Raw genomic sequence first — 20,471 nt, 5'->3', positions numbered from 1 at the left:
CAGAAAGGTGCGACCAGTTATGGACCCAGCGGAGAGTCCCCCTGTGGCTGACGTGCTTCGTCACCAGGGGGTTGCTTTAGGGCGACACGAGCTGGCGCTTTCAGAGCTGGCACAGCGGGTAACCGAAATTGCCCAGCTGTTGCCATCTTGGGGTGCCGGTTCGGGTTCCCCCAACCATCCTCCCGCTTCTTCAGCGGTTCTGGTAGGAGTCGAAACCCCCATTCCGCCCCCCGAGCGTTTTTCAGGGGAGGCGAAGAAATGTCGAGGTTTCCTCCTACAATGCTCCCTCACGTTCGAGCTTCAGCCGTCCCGCTTCCCTTCTGAGCGCTCCAAGGTTGCATTTATAATATCTTTGCTGACAGGCAAAGCCTTAGAGTGGGCTACTGCCCTCTGGGAACAGAACGTTCCAGAGTGTTCTTCAGAGTCTCTGTTCAAGGAGGCTCTGAAGGATACTTTCTTTCATCCCACAGGGGGAAGGGAAGCGGGCCCGCGTTTGCTCGAGCTGTCCCAAGGGGGGCGCTCAGTCGCCGATTACGTCATCGAGTTTCGCACTCTGGCGGCTGAGTGTGGTTGGGACGAGGGGGCATTAGCCGCCATTTTTCACCGCGGTCTAGGAGAGAGAATTAAAGACGAGCTGGCCACTCGAGAACTTCCCACTTCTCTAAAGGCCTTCTATCTCCTAGCCACCTCAATCGACACCCGACTCCGACAACGAACCCGGGAGCGAGGGTCTCACCCACCCTATTGTCGGCCTCAGGGCCAGCCCCGGCCCGTTTCGGGAGATCAGGACCCAGAACCCATGCAACTGGGATCGACCCGGGGGGCCGCCCCACGACCATCCAACTCCGCCTCGAGAGGCCGACCTCGGTTAAACGAGTAGGCCGCTCTCGGGGCAGGGAGTCGAGGGCGAGCCGTACCATCATCCCTGAACAGGGCCTCTTCCTTAGCGCGTCGTTGCGTTGGGAGTCTGGGGCTACTGATCTCCAGGTCTGTGTCGATTCAGGCGCGGTGGAAAATTTCATAGATCGCCATCTGGTGCACGGGTTGGGGATTGATCTTCAACCATTACGAGTCCCCATAGTGGTTCATGCTGTGGATGACCGGGCGGTGGCCGGGAGTCCAATCACATTTCAAACGCCTCCTCTTACGATGCGTTTGGGGAGTCATGAGGAGCGGGTCACATTTTTAGTGACCCAGGTTCCTCAACTCCAAGTGGTTCTGGGGCACTCGTGGTTGAAGAAACACAACCCTCTAATTGATTGGCAAACCGGGTCAATCTTTGCCTGGGGAACACGGTGCCAAGATGCTTGCCTGCTGCCAGCAAGCATGTCATCGGCACCACCATCGCCTGTTGCGATGACCCCTGATTTGGCCCGGGTACCCCCCGTGTACCATGACCTACATGAGGTATTTAGCAAGTCCCGGGCGCGGGACTTGCCCCCACACAGACCTTTTGATTGTTCGATCAATTTGCTTCCTGGCACTTCTCCTCCTAGGGGGCGCCTCTTCTCCCTGTCGGGACCGGAGAGAATCGCCATGGAGGAGTATGTCAAGGAGGCACTCGATCAGGGGTTCATCCAACCATCGTCCTCCCCAGCTGGGGCAGGATTCTTCTTTGTGGGTAAGAAGGATGGAACCTTGCGCCCCTGTATCGATTATCGAGGTCTGAACGCTATAACGGTTAAGGATCGTTATCCGCTGCCGCTGATGGCCACAGCTTTTGAAGCTCTTCAGCGGGCTTCCATTTTTACGAAGCTAGATTTACGCAGCGCGTATAACTTGATCCGTATCCGGCGAGGGGATGAATGGAAGACTGCGTTCATTACGCCCACGGGACACTATGAATATCTAGTGATGCCCTTTGGGTTAATGAATGCCCCCGCGGTCTTTCAACGCTTTATCAATGAGGCTTTGCGGGAGGCCCTTGACAGATACGTCTATGTCTATCTGGACGATATCTTAATCTTTAGCCGATCCATCGAAGAACACGTCAGGCACGTTCGTCGGGTTCTCCAGCTTTTGCTCGACCATCATTTGTTCGTCAAGCTGGAGAAGTCCGTTTTCCATACCCCATCAGTGTCTTTTTTGGGGTTTATAATTTCCCAAGGTGCCCTGCGAATGGATCCGGCTAAGATCAAATCTGTGGAGGATTGGCCAACTCCTAGTTCCGTACGCCATGTGCAAAGATTTCTGGGCTTTGCAAACTTTTTCCGGCGGTTCATTCGGAACTTCAGTTCGGTCGCCGCTCCTTTGACGGCTCTCACAGGGAAGGGTCCGTTTAAATGGACGGTGCAGGCCCAACAAGCCTTCAATAGGCTCAAGTCTCTCTTGACAACTGCTCCTGTATTGCAGTTGCCCGACCCAGAGGAACCTTTCATAGTAGAAGTGGATGCCTCTGACATTGGGGTTGGGGCGGTTTTGTCCCAGAGAGGGGGTCCGGAAAAGAAGCTCCACCCATGCGCTTTCTTTTCGCACCGTCTAACTCCTGCTGAGCGTAACTACCCGGTAGGAGATAAGGAGCTTTTGGCCATCAAGCTGGCGCTTGATGAGTGGCGACATTGGCTAGAGGGGGCGAAACATCCCTTCCTTGTCTGGACAGACCATAAGAATCTGTCGTTTATCCAGCAAGCGAAGCGGATGAATTCCCGTCAGGCTCGGTGGTCACTTTTTTTTGGTCGGTTTCATTTCACCCTGTCTTATAGACCAGGGTCGAAAAATGTAAAGCCTGACTCGTTGTCTAGGCAGTGGGAACCGACCAGACCGGAAACCGACCCTGATCCTATCATTCCCCCTAGTCAAATTGCTGCCCCAGTAACATGGGGTATATTCAAAACAGTGAGAGACGCTCAAGTTGTTGAGCCCGACCCAAGTGGAGGTCCGCCTGACCGGATGTTTGTACCATCAACAGTCCGTCGTCAGGTGTTTGAATGGGCTCACGCGTCCTCATTTGCGGCTCACCCAGGAGTCTCTAAGACCCTGGTGTTCTTGCGTCGAAGGTTCTGGTGGCCGGGGATGGAGAGTCAGGTTAAGGACTTTGTCCGTACCTGCGCTGTCTGTGCGACTAATAAAAGCACACGAGAGCGTCCTCGTGGACTCCTCCATCCATTACCAGTACCCTCTAGACCGTGGTCCCACCTGGCACTGGATTTTGTCACGGGTTTGCCAAAATCCAGGGGATTCACGGTGGTACTGGTGATTGTAGACCGGTTCACTAAATCTTGCCTTTTCGTTCCGATGCCCAAGCTCCCGTCCGCCATGGCTACCGCACAGGCTGTTCTGCAACATGTGGTGAGAGCACATGGGGTCCCGTCCGACATTGTGTCGGATCGGGGTCCACAGTTCATTAGCCAGTGCTGGCGAGCCTTTTGCCAACTTCTTGGCGCGACGGCCAGCTTATCCTCGGGATATCATCCCGAGTCCAACGGGCAATCGGAGCGGGTCATTCAAGATCTAGGCAAGATGCTTCGGTGCTTGACTGCAGGTAATCCAGCCACTTGGGCGGATAAGCTGTTGTGGGCTGAATTTGCTCACAATACCCTGCACCATGCCGCTCTGGGTATGTCACCATTTGAGGCACAGTTCGGCTATCCCCCTCCGCTGTTTCCTGATCAGGAACAAGAGGTTGCGGTGCCGACTGTGCAGCAACATATCCGTCGCTGCCGCGCCGCCTGGCGGAAAGCAAGACAGGCCCTTTTGGCCTCTCAGCGCTCCATGAAGCGCAATGCTGACCGTAGGCGGCAGCCGGCTCTTACGTTCCGTCCGGGCCAACGTGTCCTCCTATCGACGAGGGATCTCCCCGTCAAAGGTACCACTCACAAGCTGGCACCGAGGTACATTGGCCCGTTCAAGGTAGTCCGACGGATTAACCCGGTGACATATAGGTTGGAGTTGCCCCCCAGGATGAAGGCGCATCCGACCTTCCATGTCTCCCAACTTCGCCCGTTCGCGGGTAGGGGAGCTTTACCCCCCCCACAACCTCCCGCCCCTCGTATCATCCAGGGTGCCCCTGCATTTACGGTCCGCCGTCTCCTGGATAGCAGGAAAGTGCAGGGCAGCACCCAATACCTGGTGGATTGGGAAGGTTACGGCCCCGAGGAACGTTCATGGGTACCGGCTCGACGCATCCTGGACCCTGAACTGATCCGTGAGTACCGAAGGAACCGGTCCGCGGGTCTTGGGACCTCGGGAGCTGTCCCTAGAGGGGGGGGTCCTGTTAGGGTGCCTGCGACGTCTGGTGAACATACCACCAGTTCCCAGCGTTGCAGGCGTTACAGAACAAAGAGCAGCATGGCCTCAAATAGGAGGCCAGCTGATTAGGGCAACGACCTGCAGCTGTCAGCTCCCTATTTAAGGGGGCGTCGCCAGTCTGCAGGCGTCGCACCTTTGTTCTGTGTTTGTCACACGGCTGCTCTGCACCAGCCATTCCTTTTATCAGGGCAAGAACGGTTACCCCAGGCGCTTCCTAGAGCGGTTGGGTGTGTAAGCTGTAAGGCTGAGGTAACTAGGGTTTTTGTTTCACTGATTAGGGAGAGCCGGTGCGATTAGGTGCAGCCCTCGCGCTGCGGTTGTTTTGGCTTTGCCGCTTGTTCCCTGCTTGCCAAGCTAGCAGCGGGTTAGCTTTGGGCTAACAGCCACATTCCGCAGGCCATTAAAGGCGTGTGTTTTTCCCGGGCTATTCTCTGCCTGTTTGGTGCAGCGGTAACTCTCCGCTCCTCCACTCGAGAATCCCCGGTTCTAATCCACTCATTTGAACCTTGTGTCAAATTAAATATCGGTTTCTTCCCAGCCTCTAAATGCTGGTGACACAACCGATCTGCTGCTGTTAAATAGCACCCTTGTGTTAGTTTTGTCTCTGTAACGGATTATTTCCATATTTCCCCCTCTTTTCAACTGCCTCTTATTTAGTAGGCGAGCCTGTTGTCCCGGCTACACCGTAGCTTAGTGGGACTTACCATTGCACTGCGAGTGCGCGACCCGGGTTCGCGCCTCGCTTCAGCTCCTTTTCTATTTCTTTGTTTTGTGTTTCCTTTTCAGTTGCCAGCGACACCAGCGGCCTCGTTCGGGATTTCCCGAATTGTCTTCTGTTTGAGTTTTGTTTATGTTGTACTGTATTTATATTATTTATTGTTAATAAATATTATTTTTTGCTCCGCACCTTTGGGTCCTACGCCTCTCTCATTATAACACTGCCTGGTTTAGACTTTTAGACTCTTTGGATCTCCCTTCGTACTGTGAACTGTTTAATAAAACATTGTATACTATCCACGTGTTCACGGTCATGACAGCTAGTGGTTTAAAAAAAGCATATAATTGCTCGCAAAAACTCTAAATAAATTACAAGAAACAAACATTTTAAAAATCTGACAATATATGTCTTTTAATCTGTCTTGTTTATACCAGCTTTATAATTAACTGCCAGCCAAATCCATTAACTAAGCAGAATCTGTGTAAGAGAAATCTTGCTACGATTGATTTTCCAACAGAGAAACAAATATACAAAAACAAACAATGGTTCGTTTTTGTAAGATAATTTAATCCAAATGATATTTTGATTTGATAAATGCAAACTACATTTCCAAAGAAGTTGGGACGTTTTGTAAAATGCAATAAAGAGAAGAATCTGTGATTGTTAAAATTCTCTTGAATCTTCATTTAAAATTAAAAAGAAAAGATTTTTTAACTGATCAACGTTATTGTGTTTTGTAAATAGAAACATTTAGACACTCCAAAAAATGGAACAGCATCAAAATAAGAGTGAAAAGTTTCTAGTATAGTTCTATTGAAGTTTCACAATAAGCAGGTGAATTGGTAACAGGTGAGGGATTCATGATTGTGTATAAAAGGAGGATACACCTCAAGATCAGTCCTTACAAGCAATGATGGGTTGTGGCTTGCCAAATCTCAGGATAGAAAGGCCAATATGTTCAAAAATAACAATACACAATTGTAAATAATTTAGTCTTTCACCATCTACTGTTTATAATATTGTGAAAAGCTTAATGGAATCTGGAGAGATCTCAGTCAATGTAGGGCAAAGCCGGAGAAAACGGTTGAATGTACGTGACCTCCGAGCTTTCAAACGGCATTGCATGAGAAGCCGTCATGCTGTGATAAATATAGCCACATGGGCTCAGCAGTACTTCAGAAAACCATTGCCACTTAACACAGTTTACTGCTACATTAATAAATGCAACCTAAAACTCTATTACACAAAGAGAAAGCCATACATCAACTCTATAGAAAAACACCTCAGAGTTCTCTGGGCCCAACCTCATCTCAGATGGAAATGTGTGCTGTGGTTAGATGAGTCCACGGTTCAGCTTGTATTTGGGAAAAACAAGTCAAGTTCTCTGTGCCAAAGATAAAAAGAACCATCCAGACTGTTATCGGTGAAAAGTGCTAAAGCCATTCCAACATCTGTCATGGTATGGGGGTGTATCAGCGCCCATGGCATGGGTGACCTGCATGTGTGAAGGTACCATTGTTGTGGAGGTGTATATTGGAATTTTAAAGACACGACAATGTGCCATCAAGGTGACGTCCATGATTATTTCAGCAAGATGATGCCAGACCTCATTCTGTACATGCTGCAACAGTGTGGCTTTGTAGACACAGTGTGTGTGTGCTTGACTGGCCTGCCTGCAGTCTGGATCTGTCTCCTGTTGAAAATGTATGGTGCAGCATGAAGAAGAGCGAGCATGAACTGTTCAGCAGCTGAAGTCTCGTATCAAGCAAGAATGGACAAAATTCCACTTGCAAAACTGCAACAATTAAGATCCTTAGTTCTCAATTTATTACATTTATTGGAAAGCTGATGAAACACAAGGTAATCATGCCTCTGTCCTAAATTTTTAGAGTGTGTTGCAGGCATTAAATTCTAAATGTGTTTCTGTTCACAATATACAATGTTAAAACCATTCCCTTCCACTTTTACATAAAAAACTTAAATAAATTTCAGTTAAAGATTCAAAGAATTAACAAATTACAGGTTCTTCTTTCAATTGCATTTTACTAAATGTCCCAACTTTTCTGGAAATGGAGTTTGTATATTACCTACAGTGAGAGAAAAAGCACATACCTCCATATGAATCTGTGGCCCAGACCACTCATCCACTGAAGCTTGTACTTTGATAGAGGCTTTTTGGATGAGGTCAAAACCAGAGCCCATCACTGCAATCTTTCTTCCACCACTGAAAAAGAAAACACAAATGTGGTGGTAATGTTTTCCCACACCTATGCAAGAGTATCTGTAATAACACTTGTTAAGAGGTCTAAATTGTTCCAGTTGTGGTCTACGGAGAAAGGAAATAAGTTCATCTATTCATCTCTTGCCAAACTTATATGATATGCTTTAACAGCAGCCACACCTAATCTCACTATCCACAAGGTTGGTTCCAATCCTCAAGACCATAAGAAAAGGTCATTTATTTTTTACTATGAACTTTATCCTGTCATGGTGGATCTGTTGTCTTCTAGTAACATGAATCTGCTCTAACATTTCATTTAATGATAAAACAATTTATTACCCACTCTATTTTGAAGGGTTTTAACCATTAGAAAAATGAAAGATGTCTGTAGTCTCATGATCTAAAAACTCACACAAATTTCATCCATTTATCTTGTAATTAAATGTGATTTATAACACACACTCACACACGTCTGTGATTGGTTTTGTGGATTTATACAGCGTACAGCCTATTTTCAATGCTTGAACAAGCAGATGGGAAATGAAATGGTCAGACAGATGCATTCTCTGGCATGCCCTATTACAAGATCATCGTTTCTCAAGCCCTTAAAATTGGCTAGATGTCTACATTAATTCCTAATAAAATGTGGTCTGATAGTCATCCAAGTCTATTTTAAGCACAAAAACACTAAGTCCAGGCTGAAAAGAAAATCCTATTCTTTCGACCTAGATAAAGATTAGACTGTATTTTAGCAGAAATTAATCCTGGAATTCTATAGAGTTTGGCAGGTTTACCTTATAGATCCAATATACAGTAGGCATGCATCTTTAATTTTATATTTAGTATCTAAAAAAACTGTGTACAGTGGTACCCTTGAAACTCAATGTCAATTAGTTCTGGGAGTGGCGTTGAGTTCAAAAGACGTTGAGTTTTAAGGTATTTTTTCCCATAAGGATGTATGAAAAGCCTGTTAATGTGTTCCATGGTTCCGTGGAACTGCATATATTTTAAGCTAATGTAAAATAATTGACACTTATACACAAAAAACACACAAGTGTAATATAAAAAAACACTGAAATACAATTAAAAAACAGTTAAAAATCAGTATAAATATTGTTTCCTTATGCTTCTTAATTAGTGGAGAGAACTTATAAGCAATAATAATTAAGAGAGGTTTAGTGTTTCTATGTCGTTCTTTAAAAACATTAAGCGTTTTAGACTCTCGGAAAAGTTGATTCTTACAATTTCTCAGAACCCCGAGCTGTAACACAAGGAGAAAAATCCAGCTGAAAGCAGATGCATGTGGAGCTTTCAGAGTAAATTTGGTGGCTATTGCACACAAATGCAGATTCGTCTTATTTTCACATGGCGTTTTACCGCACCGCTCAAGTCGAGCACTGAGCAAAGCAGCAGTCGCACACAGGTTGAGTTTAAAGGAAACGTTGAGTTTAAGGGTACAAATTTCTCGACGAAGGGCGTTGAGTTTCAAAGATTTTGAGTTTAAGGGATGTTGAGTTACAAGGTACCACTGTATTTTATCATCATGAGCTTGCTTCATTTTAGCAGCTCACATCTGTCCTCACATCTGTGCTCACATTTATCCTATAAACTACACAGTTTAAATGCAATCGATCAATCTTGCTCTGCTATACAGTATGCTCTAATACTTTGCCCTGTAAACACACCTTCTGCATTTGCAGGGAACATTTTTAGCTCAAGTATAAATAAATAAAAATAAGAGCCACATAATGATATTTTCCTTGGATGACTGTGATTTAAAGTAGAAAGCCATGTGAGCTCACCAGTCAAAACTGCTTCTGGGCTGGTGGCTGGAAACATCAGGGTTGTTGAAGAACTGGAAGTAGGCGGGCACCTGGATGCTTGTATGTTTTCCATAATGCACGGTGACAGACAGGGAGTCAGAGGGCACTTTTTCACTCCGATATTGCCCCACCTTACAAGTGATATAATTCCCGAACTCCTCACTATTAAAGAGAATGGGGAAACCAGTTAGAAGAAATGCATTGAGTAAGAAAAATAGCAAAAAAGAGAGCAGCAGAGAAAAAACATTGAGGAGAAGGGTTAATATAATTGGAGCCCTGTGAATGACAAATAAGCATGGAAAATGAGGCACTAGTGCAAAGTAAATAAGGTCATGTTCCCAACCCAAAGTTTAAATTTATGAATAATTAATTCCTTGCTTTGGTGCTTGTTGGTACTTAATCTTACCCACTGAGAGCCAAAATGTTGAAGGTTTTTATTTTACTCAAGCTCAAAACTGACCTGACTGCATTAGTTTTTTTGCTGGTCTTGATCTTTAAACTACTCATTAGTTACATCAGTTCAAGCTCCTGGCTGGTGGGTGTGCAGGTCATTGAGGATCACTGCTTTAGGAACCATCATCATCAATGCGTTCAGGGCAAGGTTTTAATGTTACTTGTGACAACAACATTTAATGCTATGAAGCTCCACTTACCATACAGAAGCACTTTTTAGTTCTACAATTACTGACTGTAATCCATCTGTTTCTCTGCATGCTTTGTTAGCCCCCTTTCATGCTGTTCTTCAATGGTCAGGACTCTCCCAGGACCACTACAGAGCAGGTATTATTTGGGTGGTGGATCATTCTTAGCACTGCAGTGACACTGACATGGTGGTGGTGTGTTAGTGTGTGTTGTGCTGGTATGAGTGGATCAAACACAGCAGCGCTGATGGAGTTTTAAAACACCTCACTGTCACTGCTGGACTGAGAATAGTCCACCAACCAAAAACATCCAGCCAACAGCGCCCCGTGGGCAGTGTCCTGTGACCACTGATGAAGGTCTAGAAGATGACCAACTCAAACAGCAGCAATAGATGAGCGATCGTCTCTGACTTTACATCTACAAGGTGGACCAACTAGGTAGGAGTGTCTAATAGAGTGGACAGTGAGTGGACATGGACATTAAAAACTCCAGCAGCACTGCTGTGTCTGATCCACTCATACCAGCACAACACACACTAACACATCACCACCATGTCAGTGTCACTGCAGTGCTGAGAATCATCCACCACCAAAATAATACCTGCTCTGTGGTGGTCCTGTGCGGGTCCTGACCATTGAAGAACAGCGTGAAAGCAGGCTAATAAAAGTATGTAGAGAAACAGATGGACTACAGTCAGTAATTGTAGAACTATAAAGTGCTTCTATATGGTAAGTGGAGCTGATAAAATGGACAGTGAGTGTAGAAACAAGGAGGTGGTTTTATTGTTATGGCTGAGCAGTGTATGTCAGGTGATGTGCATTGTCTGTCTGGATGCCTTTATTTCCCTGGAAAGTCCAAAGCACAATCTATGCTAAGGATAAATAGTTCATTCTTTTGCCTGGCCACTAGTTATAAATGGAACAGTCAAAAGCAAAAGCAGAGAACTAAAAAAGAATTGCAGGAGCACTTGGTAACCAAAGCATAGTTTGAATTGTGTGCTTGAAATTCAATTATTCTATACTATTTTTTACAGGGCATAATTATGCAGTGCCAGATTTTACACAGCATCATTTTACAGTGTCAGATTTGTTGAGGTTTTTAAATAACAATTAAGTGGCTAGCGCTCTAAAACTACTATCATCTTAGCAAATACAAAGCATACAATTATCAAGTTTTTTAACCATCAGTATTTTTGTTTGAATTCATTTTCTCCCCATTCCCTGATTGCAGTCGAGGAGAGAATGTTGCTGCTCGCCCCTGCATTCTGCGCAGGTGTCTCTTCTGCCAATCAGGGTCCTTACACAGCGTATGAAGACCCCACCCACACATAGTCCAGTCCTCCTGCCCTAGCAGATATGGTGGCCAATTAGTATCTGCTGCAGGCACTGCCAATTATTCCCGCCAGATGGCACCCAGCCGACCGATGGCAATGCCTAGTTTCGAGTTCAGAATCCTGGCGCTGGTGTGCTAGCGGTGGATATGCCATCAGTATTTTAACCATACTCATATATACAATAAACTTCATGCTTCAAATTGAGTGGCAACTGATGGGGAAGAACCTTTCCTCATCTCTGTGTTTGTTTCCTGTGCCCCTGTGCACAGTACAAAGTCCACAAAGACGTGAGCTAAAAGGTTTAGTGTGGAGGACCTAATCTGGCCTGCAAAAAGCCCTGAGCTCAAACCCACTGAACACATTTGGAATGTCATTTTATCTTCTAATAATCCTCACAAATGACTGAGGACACACTCCATTATCATGTGGAAAGCCTTCCCAGAAAAGGACGGCGACGAGGAGGGGGGCACGTCCACAGTAATGTACATGGTGTTGGAACGGGATGTCTCAAAAGCTCATGGTCATATGTACAGATACTTTGCCCTTCTAGTGTATGAATGCATGTTTGTGTGTTTTGGATGTGGCTTTGGAGAAAACATTAAAGAAAGTGGCTGCATTTGGCTGAATTTGAGTTTTTGAGGTCAGGTGTCCACATACATTCTCTTCATCATTATGTGTTTTTAAGGTAGGTGTTTCCTCTTGGGAAATAAAAATGTACAAAATAGACCATCCATGATGCAACACTGCACTCACACTGGGCATGCCACTCCACCCACAGTGATCTCAATATCTTCCTTAGAGGCTGTTTTCAGATTAGTGCCAGAGATGGTAATGATGGTCCCTCCTGCTCTGGGACCACGCTTGGGATGCACCGTCTGAGGGTTTGGGTCCTAAAAACATAAAGAAAAGGAGATAAAAGCTGTTTAAATATAGATTCATAACAATTTTCCATATATACTATGATTGACATCCAGAGGGCAGGTGATCTAACCCACAGCCACTGATAAGTATTTACAGATTAAAGGATGGTTCACACTTTCATCACTTTCTCTCCAAACTTAAAAGCAGAGGTTTTCACTTCTATGTGCTAAAAGCCACAACAGCTGTATTACTTTACACCTGATCTTACTTGCTAAAACAGTTGAAGTAGGTCATAGTCTTTTTAAGATCTAGACTGAGTAAACAAGCCTAGGCACGTGCAGCTTCAGCCTGGCTTTGTCATTGTGGTGCTTTAATATTACAATCAAAACCTCTACTTCAGAACAACCTCCAATATTTCTGATATTTATTCAGGGCAACACAGTGCTGAGCAGGTAGTGTGGGTGCTGCACAGCTCCAGGGCTCTGATAACTCGGTTTTGAACCTTTGTCCAGGTAAGTTTTCTTTAAGTACTTTGGTTTAGTCATATCTTTCAAAAACATTCCAGAAGTGGAATTGTGATTAAGTGAATGGGTGAGGAAGGGATACACTGCAAGGACTAGTGCCCTAATCAAGGTTTATTTCTGCATTATGACCACTTGACCTCCAGCACTTCTGACCAAGGTAAAATACCAGACTGAAAAGTAAAGAATAAATGATTACATCTATTTATTAAAAAACAGCCATTGTGTACCATCACATTTAGTCTTTACAAATACAATTCACACATATTTACATTCATGTTTGTACATGTATTGACATTTCAGCAGCTGATTTGGGCAGTTGTAGCCTAGCGGTTAGGAGACACTGCCACTGTTGGACCCTTAAGCAAGGCCCTCAAACCCTCAATTGCTTAGACAATATACTGTTATAGTACTGTAAGTCGCTTTGAAAGTGCCAAAAATGAAAATGTAATGATTAAAAGCAACTTTGGTGGCACTCTGATGGTGCAGCAGTCTAACACTCTAGCCCATCTCCATCCTGGTTGAACAGTCAACAGGTATAATTGATCAAGACCGAAGAAGAGAAGGCCAGATGAGAAACCCCATCTTTGCTGCTGCAACAAGCTGTCATGAGTGGTGGAGGAATACAGAGGGACTAGCATGAGTGCTCTGTATGTACGAGACTTTCTGTAATATCTTGCACGTGAAGGCAGCTTTAAATAGGTCGAGGATTTCTGCTAGCCTGCTGCCCTACTCAGCCAGTGAGGCTATTGTGCAACCAGCAGAAGTTTTCAGAGTTTTCAATCTATGTTGTTTCGTTGGTATTCACTGATCTGACAACCTCCAGAGTCAAGACTCGAATCACCATTTACATTACATTTACATTTTAAGCATTTAGCAGACGCTTTTATCCAAAGCGACTTACACAGTGAGCGGAACACAAGGGCCCTAACAAGGGTTAAGGGCCTTGCTCAGGGACCCAACAGTGGCAACTTGGTGGTGGCGGGGCTTGAACCGGCAACCTTCTGTTTACTAGTTTACTAGTCCAGTACCTTAACCACTGAGCTATCACTGGCCATAATAATAATAATCACCACTAATTTTGCCTCCCAAAATGAATCTTAATTCATTCTAGTGCATGTAATTTTTCTGAGCGACAGCAAGGTTCTGGGATGCAAAAAACGATATTTAAGTGGCTATGTGAGTTAAGGTAATGGAAGGGTAAAGAAAATAGCATTATTATAGTATTTTGTGTAATGTCTTATTTATATTTATACTGTGTTTATAATATATTTATAATTCACTTGTCTTTTTAATACTGTTATAACTGTTCAGTACTGTTTTTGTTTCTAAAACAAAGAGGAAACATTTATAAAGACATAAAGCTATGCAGTGTCTGTGTGAGTGTTTAAACACAGAGATTGATGACTGAATAATGCAAGGGGCACCAGCCAAAATCTTGCCTAAGACACCACACTGGTCAAATAATCAAATTATATATATATATATATATATATATATATATATATACAGGGTTGGACAAAATAACTGAAACACCTGTCATTTTAGTGTGGGAGGTTTCATGGCTAAATTGGACCAGTCTGGTGGCCAATCTTCATTAATTGCACATTGCACCAGTAAGAGCAGAGTGTGAAGGTTCAATTAGCAGGGTAAGAGCACAGTTTTGCTCAAAATATTGCAATGCACACAACATTATGGGTGACATACCAGAGTTCAAAAGAGGACAAATTGTTGGTGCACGTCTTGCTGGCGCATCTGTGACCAAGACAGCAAGTCTTTGTGATGTATCAAGAGCCACGGTATCCAGGGTAATGTCAGCATACCACCAAGAAGGACAAACCACATCCAACAGGATTAACTGTGGATGCAAGAGGAAGCTGTCTGAAAGGGATGTTCGGGTGCTAACCCGGATTGTATCCAAAAAACATAAAACCACGGCTGCCCAAATCACGGCAGAATTAAATGTGCACCTCAACTCTCCTGTTTCCACCAGAACTGTCCGTCGGGAGCTCCACGGGGTCAATATACACGGCCGGGCTGCTATAGCCAAACCTTTGGTCACTCGTGCCAATGCCAAACGTCGGTTTCAATGGTGCAAGGAGCGCAAATCTTGGGCTGTGGACAATGTGAAACATGTATTGTTCTCTGATGAGTCCACCTTTACTGTTTTCCCCACATCCGGGAGAGTTACGGTGTGGAGAAGCCCCAAAGAAGCATACCACCCAGACTGTTGCATGCCCAGAGTGAAGCATGGGGGTGGATCAGTGATGGTTTGGGCTGCCATATCATGGCATTCCCTTGGCCCAATACTTGTGCTAGATGGGCGCGTCACTGCCAAGGACTACCGAACCATTCTGGAGGACCATGTGCATCCAATGGCGGTGCCGTGTATCAGGATGACAATGCACCAATACACACAGCAAGACTGGTGAAAGATTGGTTTGATGAACATGAAAGTGAAGTTGAACATCTCCCATGGCCTGCACAGTCACCAGATCTAAATATTATTGAGCCATTTTGGGGTGTTTTGGAGAAGCGAGTCAGGAAACGTTTTCCTCCACCAGCATCACGTAGTGACCTGGCCACTATCCTGCAAGAAGAATGGCTTAAAATCCCTCTGACCACTGTGCAGGACTTGTATATGTCATTTCCAAGACGAATTGACGCTGTATTGGCCGCAAAAGGAGGCCCTACACCATACTAATAAATTATTGTGGTCTAAAACCAGGTGTTTCAGTTATTTTGTCCAACCCCTGTATATATATTCTTCTTCTTGCAGGATAGTGGCCAGGTCACTACGTGATGCTGGTGGAGGAAAACGTTTCCTGACTCGCTTCTCCAAAACACCCCAAAGTGGCTCAATAATATTTAGATCTGGTGACTGTGCAGGCCATGGGAGATGTTCAACTTCACTTTCATGTTCATCAAACCAATCTTTCACCAGTCTTGCTGTGTGTATTGGTGCATTGTCATCCTGATACACGGCACCGCCATTGGATGCACATGGTCCTCCAGAATGGTTCGGTAGTCCTTGGCAGTGACGCGCCCATCTAGCACAAGTATTGGGCCAAGGGAATGCCATGATATGGCAGCCCAAACCATCACTGATCCACCCCCATGCTTCACTCTGGGCATGCAACAGTCTGGGTGGTATGCTTCTTTGGGGCTTCTCCACACCGTAACTCTCCCGGATGTGGGGAAAACAGTAAAGGTGGACTCATCAGAGAACAATACATGTTTCACATTGTCCACAGCCCAAGATTTGCGCTCCTTGCACCATTGAAACCGACGTTTGGCATCGGCACGAGTGACCAAAGGTTTGGCTATAGCAGCCCGGCCGTGTATATCGACCCTGTGGAGCTCCTGACGGACAGTTCTGGTGGAAACAGGAGAGTCGAGGTGCACATTTAATTCTGCCGTGATTTGGGCAGCCGTGGTTTTATGTTTTTTGGATACAATCCGGGTTAGCACCCGAACATCCCTTTCAGACAGCTTCCTCTTGCGTCCACAGTTAATCCTGTTGGATGTGGTTTGTCCTTCTTGGTGGTATGCTGACATTACCCTGGATACCGTGGCTCTTGATACATCACAAAGACTTGCGTCTTGGTCACAGATGCGCCAGCAACACGTGCACCAACAATTTGTCCTCTTTTGAACTCTGGTATGTCACCCATAATGTTGTGTGCATTGCAATATTTTGAGCAAAACTGTGCTCTTACCCTGCTAATTGAACCTTCACACTCTGCTCTTACTGGTGCAATGTGCAATTAATGAAGATTGGCCACCAGACTGGTCCAATTTAGCCATGAAACCTCCCACACTAAAATGACAGGTGTTTCAGTTATTTTGTCCAACCCCTGTATATATACACTGTGTTCCAAATTATTATGCAAATAATATTTTCTCAGATTTTCCAAAATTACCTATATGAATTGCAGTCATTGTAATTTTCCAGTCATCAACTATTAGAGTACAATTGAAAGGTTTTTGAACAAACTGCCAATGATAACAGTATATTTTTAAAAAAATAAAACACTCAAAATGCACTCAAAATGCATGTTCCAAATTATTATGCACAGCAGAGTTTTCAACCTTTTCATTTTTATAAAGAACAAAAAAATGGTCATTTGTGAAATTATAAGCATTAGCAGGTTATTACAAACTGAAATCAAACAGTTTTCAAGTCAAAACTTTATTCTAGGTGATGTTACATTTGCACATAGGACCCCTTGTTCGAAAGGAGCTTCTGAACTTTCTCGTCCATTGAATTTGTCAGGTTTTGGATGGTATCTGCTTCAATTGTTTTGCATGAGGACAGAATACCCTCCCAGAGCTGTTGCTTAGATGTGAACTGCCTCCCGCCATCATAGACACTCCTTTTGATGATGCTCCAGAGGTTCTCAATGGGGTTGAGGTCAGGGAAGCATGGGGGCCACACCATAAGTTTGTCCCCTTTTATGCCCATAGCAGCCAGAGATGCAGATGTGTTCTTTGCAGCATGAGACGGTGCATTATCATGCATGAAAATGATCTTGCTGCGGAATGCACGGTTCTTCTTCTTGAACCATGGCAGGAAGTGCTGTTTGAGAAACTCCACATACATTATGGAGGTCATCTTTACCCCTTCAGGGATCCTAAAGGGGCCGACAATCTCTCTCCCCATGATTTCAGCCCAAAACATTACTCCACCTCCTCCTTGTTGGCGCCGTAGCCTTGTTTGCATGGGGTGTCCATCAACCAGCCATCCTCCACTCCATCCATCTGGACCATCGAGCGTTGCACGGCACTCATCGGTGAACAAAACAGTTTGGAAGTCAGTCTTCATGTATTGTTTGGCCCACTGGAGCCGTTTCTGCTTGTGTGCAGTGGATAGAGGAGGTCGACAGGATGGCTTACGCACAGCTGCAAACCTCTGAAGGACCCTGCATCTTGTTGTTCGGGGGACGTTGGAGGCACCAGCAGTTTCAAAAACTTGTCTGCTGCTATGACAAGGCATTTTTGCAGCTGCTCTTTTAACCTGACGTAATTGCCTGTGGGAAAGAGTCCTCAATTTTCCCTTATCAGCATGCACACGTGTGTGCTCTGAATCAGCTACACACTTCTTGATTGTGCGATGATCACGATGAAGTGTCTTGGCAATGTTGATTGTAGTCATGCCTTGACCTAAACACTCCACAATTTGTTGCTTCTCAGCAGCCGACACATCCTTTTTCTTTCCCATTTTGGCTGAAAATGTAGGCTGCTTAATAATGTGGGACAGCCTTCTTAAGTAGTCTTGCCTTTAATTGGACACACCTGCCAAACTAATTAGCACAGGTGTCTGCAATTGCTTTCAGTGATATAAAGAGCCCTGACACACATCACCATCAATGAGTTTAACTGACAAACAAAAAAATTCTTACCTTATCACTCCTAAACACTTTTTGCATAATAATTTGGAACACAGTGTATATATATACAGTGGGGTCAAAAAGTATTTAGTCAGCCACTGATTGTGCAAGTTCTCCTACTTAGAAAGATGAGAGAGGTCTGTAATTTTCATCATAGGTACACTTCAACTATGAGAGACAAAATTAGAAAAAAAAATCCAGGAAATCACATTGTAGGATTTTTAAAGAATTTATTCGTAAATTATGGTGGAAAATAAGTATTTGGTCAATAACAAACAAGCAAGATTTCTGGGCACAATTTGGACATGTTCACTGTGGGGTGTACTCACTTATGTTGCCAGCTATTTAGACATTAATGGCTGTGTGTTGAGTTATTTTCAGAAGACAGTAAATCTACACTGCTATACAAGCTGTACACTGACTACTCTAAGTTATATCCAAGTTTCATGTCTATAGTGTTGTCCCATGAAAAGATATAATAAAATATTTGCAGAAATGTGAGGGGTGTACTCACGTGATTGTGAATGAGTTTTTGTGTATGTTGGTATATTTACACCGACCAGCCATAACAATAAAACCACCTCCTTTTTTTTTTTTTTTTTTTTTTTTTTTTTAATGATTAATCGCGATTAACTATATGAAATTCTGAGCTTAATCGCGATTAAAATTTTTAATCGTTTGACAGCCCTAATATATATACAGTATATATACAGTATATATATATATAAAAATTAAAGTTAAGTTGTGATAAGACAATTACATGCAACTGTTTAATACACTAATTTATATTTCATTATCACATTATTCGACTATACTGTTTTTAAGTAAAATAACATTTAGCTTTTAACAAATAACCAAGTGTCATTAGTTCACTGACAAGCTCATAGCATCCCATATAATTATTATTAACACAACACTGAGATTCAGATAAAGAAGGCTTTAGGCTTATTAATAAAAAGTGTGACATGGCAGTAATGTTGAACAGTAACTAGTTCAAAGAAATTACAGCTAAAATGCTAAGCAAGATGTAACCAACATCCCAAAGCTTCTCTTGTCAAGATTATTTAATATAGCAAACTCAGAGTCCTACCATCATATTCAACATATTGCCTATCATCAAGCAAACAATATGAATCATGCAGAACAATAACATTTACACATATCCACATGTGCAGAGTTTATTATCACTATATTTCAGCATGACACCACTGCTGGGTAACACATGCTAGACATGGCGTTAAGGGAATGTGCTGAATTTCTGCTCAGTCAAATTTCATTAGAGTACCAGGTCCCGGTGTTGCTAAGGTGTGAGAGAGGTCTCCAGCTTCATTCCTAATTGAAATATTAACCACCAGCTGTAAAAACGTAATTAGAAAACATTTTAAACAACTAGATTTATTAAACAATCACGTCTTTGTCAGTTTCATCAGTTAATCATTAACATCACTATCCATCCATGCAAATCCATCATCAATACATCAAAATAACATCTAGTCCATATTTGTTTAATGTTGGGTGTTATATAATATAGCTTGGATCATCCTGGAAGGGGATTTTTCCCAGGAGTTTTCACCCCCAATATAATCATTGCAAACCCCCCTCCACATGCTCAAATTAGACATATCTGCCTGTGGAGAAAAGGCGCCACCGGTAAGTGAGTGACAGTATGTGATTAACGGTAAATGCAAGGATTAGCTAACAACAGAGCAGCCGTCAGTCAATATGTCAATGAGGCTAAAACCCTCTTGTGCCCAAGTGAGAACAAAAAGGGAAGAAGAAGACTGAAGATGGTAAAAAGACAGAGGTAATGTGATGTGATGAATGAATACTTTTTGTTGCATATTAAATAATAAACACACTCAGATGCTCAGAGCAAAGTTACTAGCTAGCTGGATAATGTTTGCTAATTTAATAAATAGCTACCCAGATACCCAGTAACAGAATGTTGGCCAAATGCCAACATCATATTTCACTGTCAGAACAAAGAAAACGTTATAGAATGGATGTCGGTGTCTTTTATCCAACTTCAGCTCCAGCTGGTTTGTGGCAAACACGAATAACTCACTATCCTCATATTGTATAAACATTTGTAATGCACAGTTGTGGTCTGTTGTGATTCATCAGCATTCACTAGTCGGACATCCTCCAGTGTCAAGACTCGAACCACTGCTCTATCTGGCTCCCAAAATGACTCCTAATTCATTCTAGTGCAAGTGCAAATGAGTTTCTGGGATGCAAAAATTATATTTAAGTGGCCATATGAGTTTGACGCAGGAATAACAAAGACAGAGAAATAGTATTAATATATGAGGGGTCTTCAAAAAGTTTCTGCACTTTTATATTGTTATAAATGGTGAAGGCGGAAGAAGTAGTAACTGGTCGTGTCTTAGAGACTGAGAGAGAGCTTATAGTCTGGATTTAGCGCCATCTGATTTCCACCTTTTTGGACCGTTCAAAGAAGCTTTAAAGGGAAGAAGATTTTTAAGTGATGATGATGTGAAAGCAGTGGTGCATCAGTGGCTACATGCTCAACCAAAAACATTTTTGCTGATGGCATTAAAAAGTTGGTACGGACTATGTAGCAAAGTGATGTCATTTGTAATGCTATTTTTATATTTATATATTATTTATCCTGTATTTATATTATATTTATAATTCACTTGTTTTTTTAATACTGTCATTACTGTTTAATACTGGTTTTTGTTTCCAAAGTA

The 20,471-nt window shown here is 43.6% G+C and overlaps 1 protein-coding gene across 1 annotated transcript in view; it reads right to left on the bottom strand.

The window, feature by feature from the left end:
- plxnb2b (plexin b2b) overlaps nucleotides 1-20,471 on the bottom strand; it is a 123,940-nt gene that overhangs the window by 50,232 nt on the left and 53,237 nt on the right. The window contains exons 15-17 of the mRNA XM_063004078.1: nucleotides 11,739-11,875; nucleotides 8,990-9,172; nucleotides 7,079-7,190 (exon numbers count right to left, since the gene is read on the bottom strand). Coding sequence (XP_062860148.1) covers nucleotides 7,079-7,190; nucleotides 8,990-9,172; nucleotides 11,739-11,875 — 432 coding nt within the window. The remainder of the gene's footprint in view (nucleotides 1-7,078; nucleotides 7,191-8,989; nucleotides 9,173-11,738; nucleotides 11,876-20,471) is intronic.

This window comes from Trichomycterus rosablanca, chromosome 1 (assembly GCF_030014385.1).
Source record: "Trichomycterus rosablanca isolate fTriRos1 chromosome 1, fTriRos1.hap1, whole genome shotgun sequence".
NCBI lineage: Eukaryota > Metazoa > Chordata > Actinopteri > Siluriformes > Trichomycteridae > Trichomycterus > Trichomycterus rosablanca.
The sequence above is the reverse complement of the archived record's forward strand: the minus strand, read 5'-3'. Positions and strand labels throughout refer to the sequence as shown.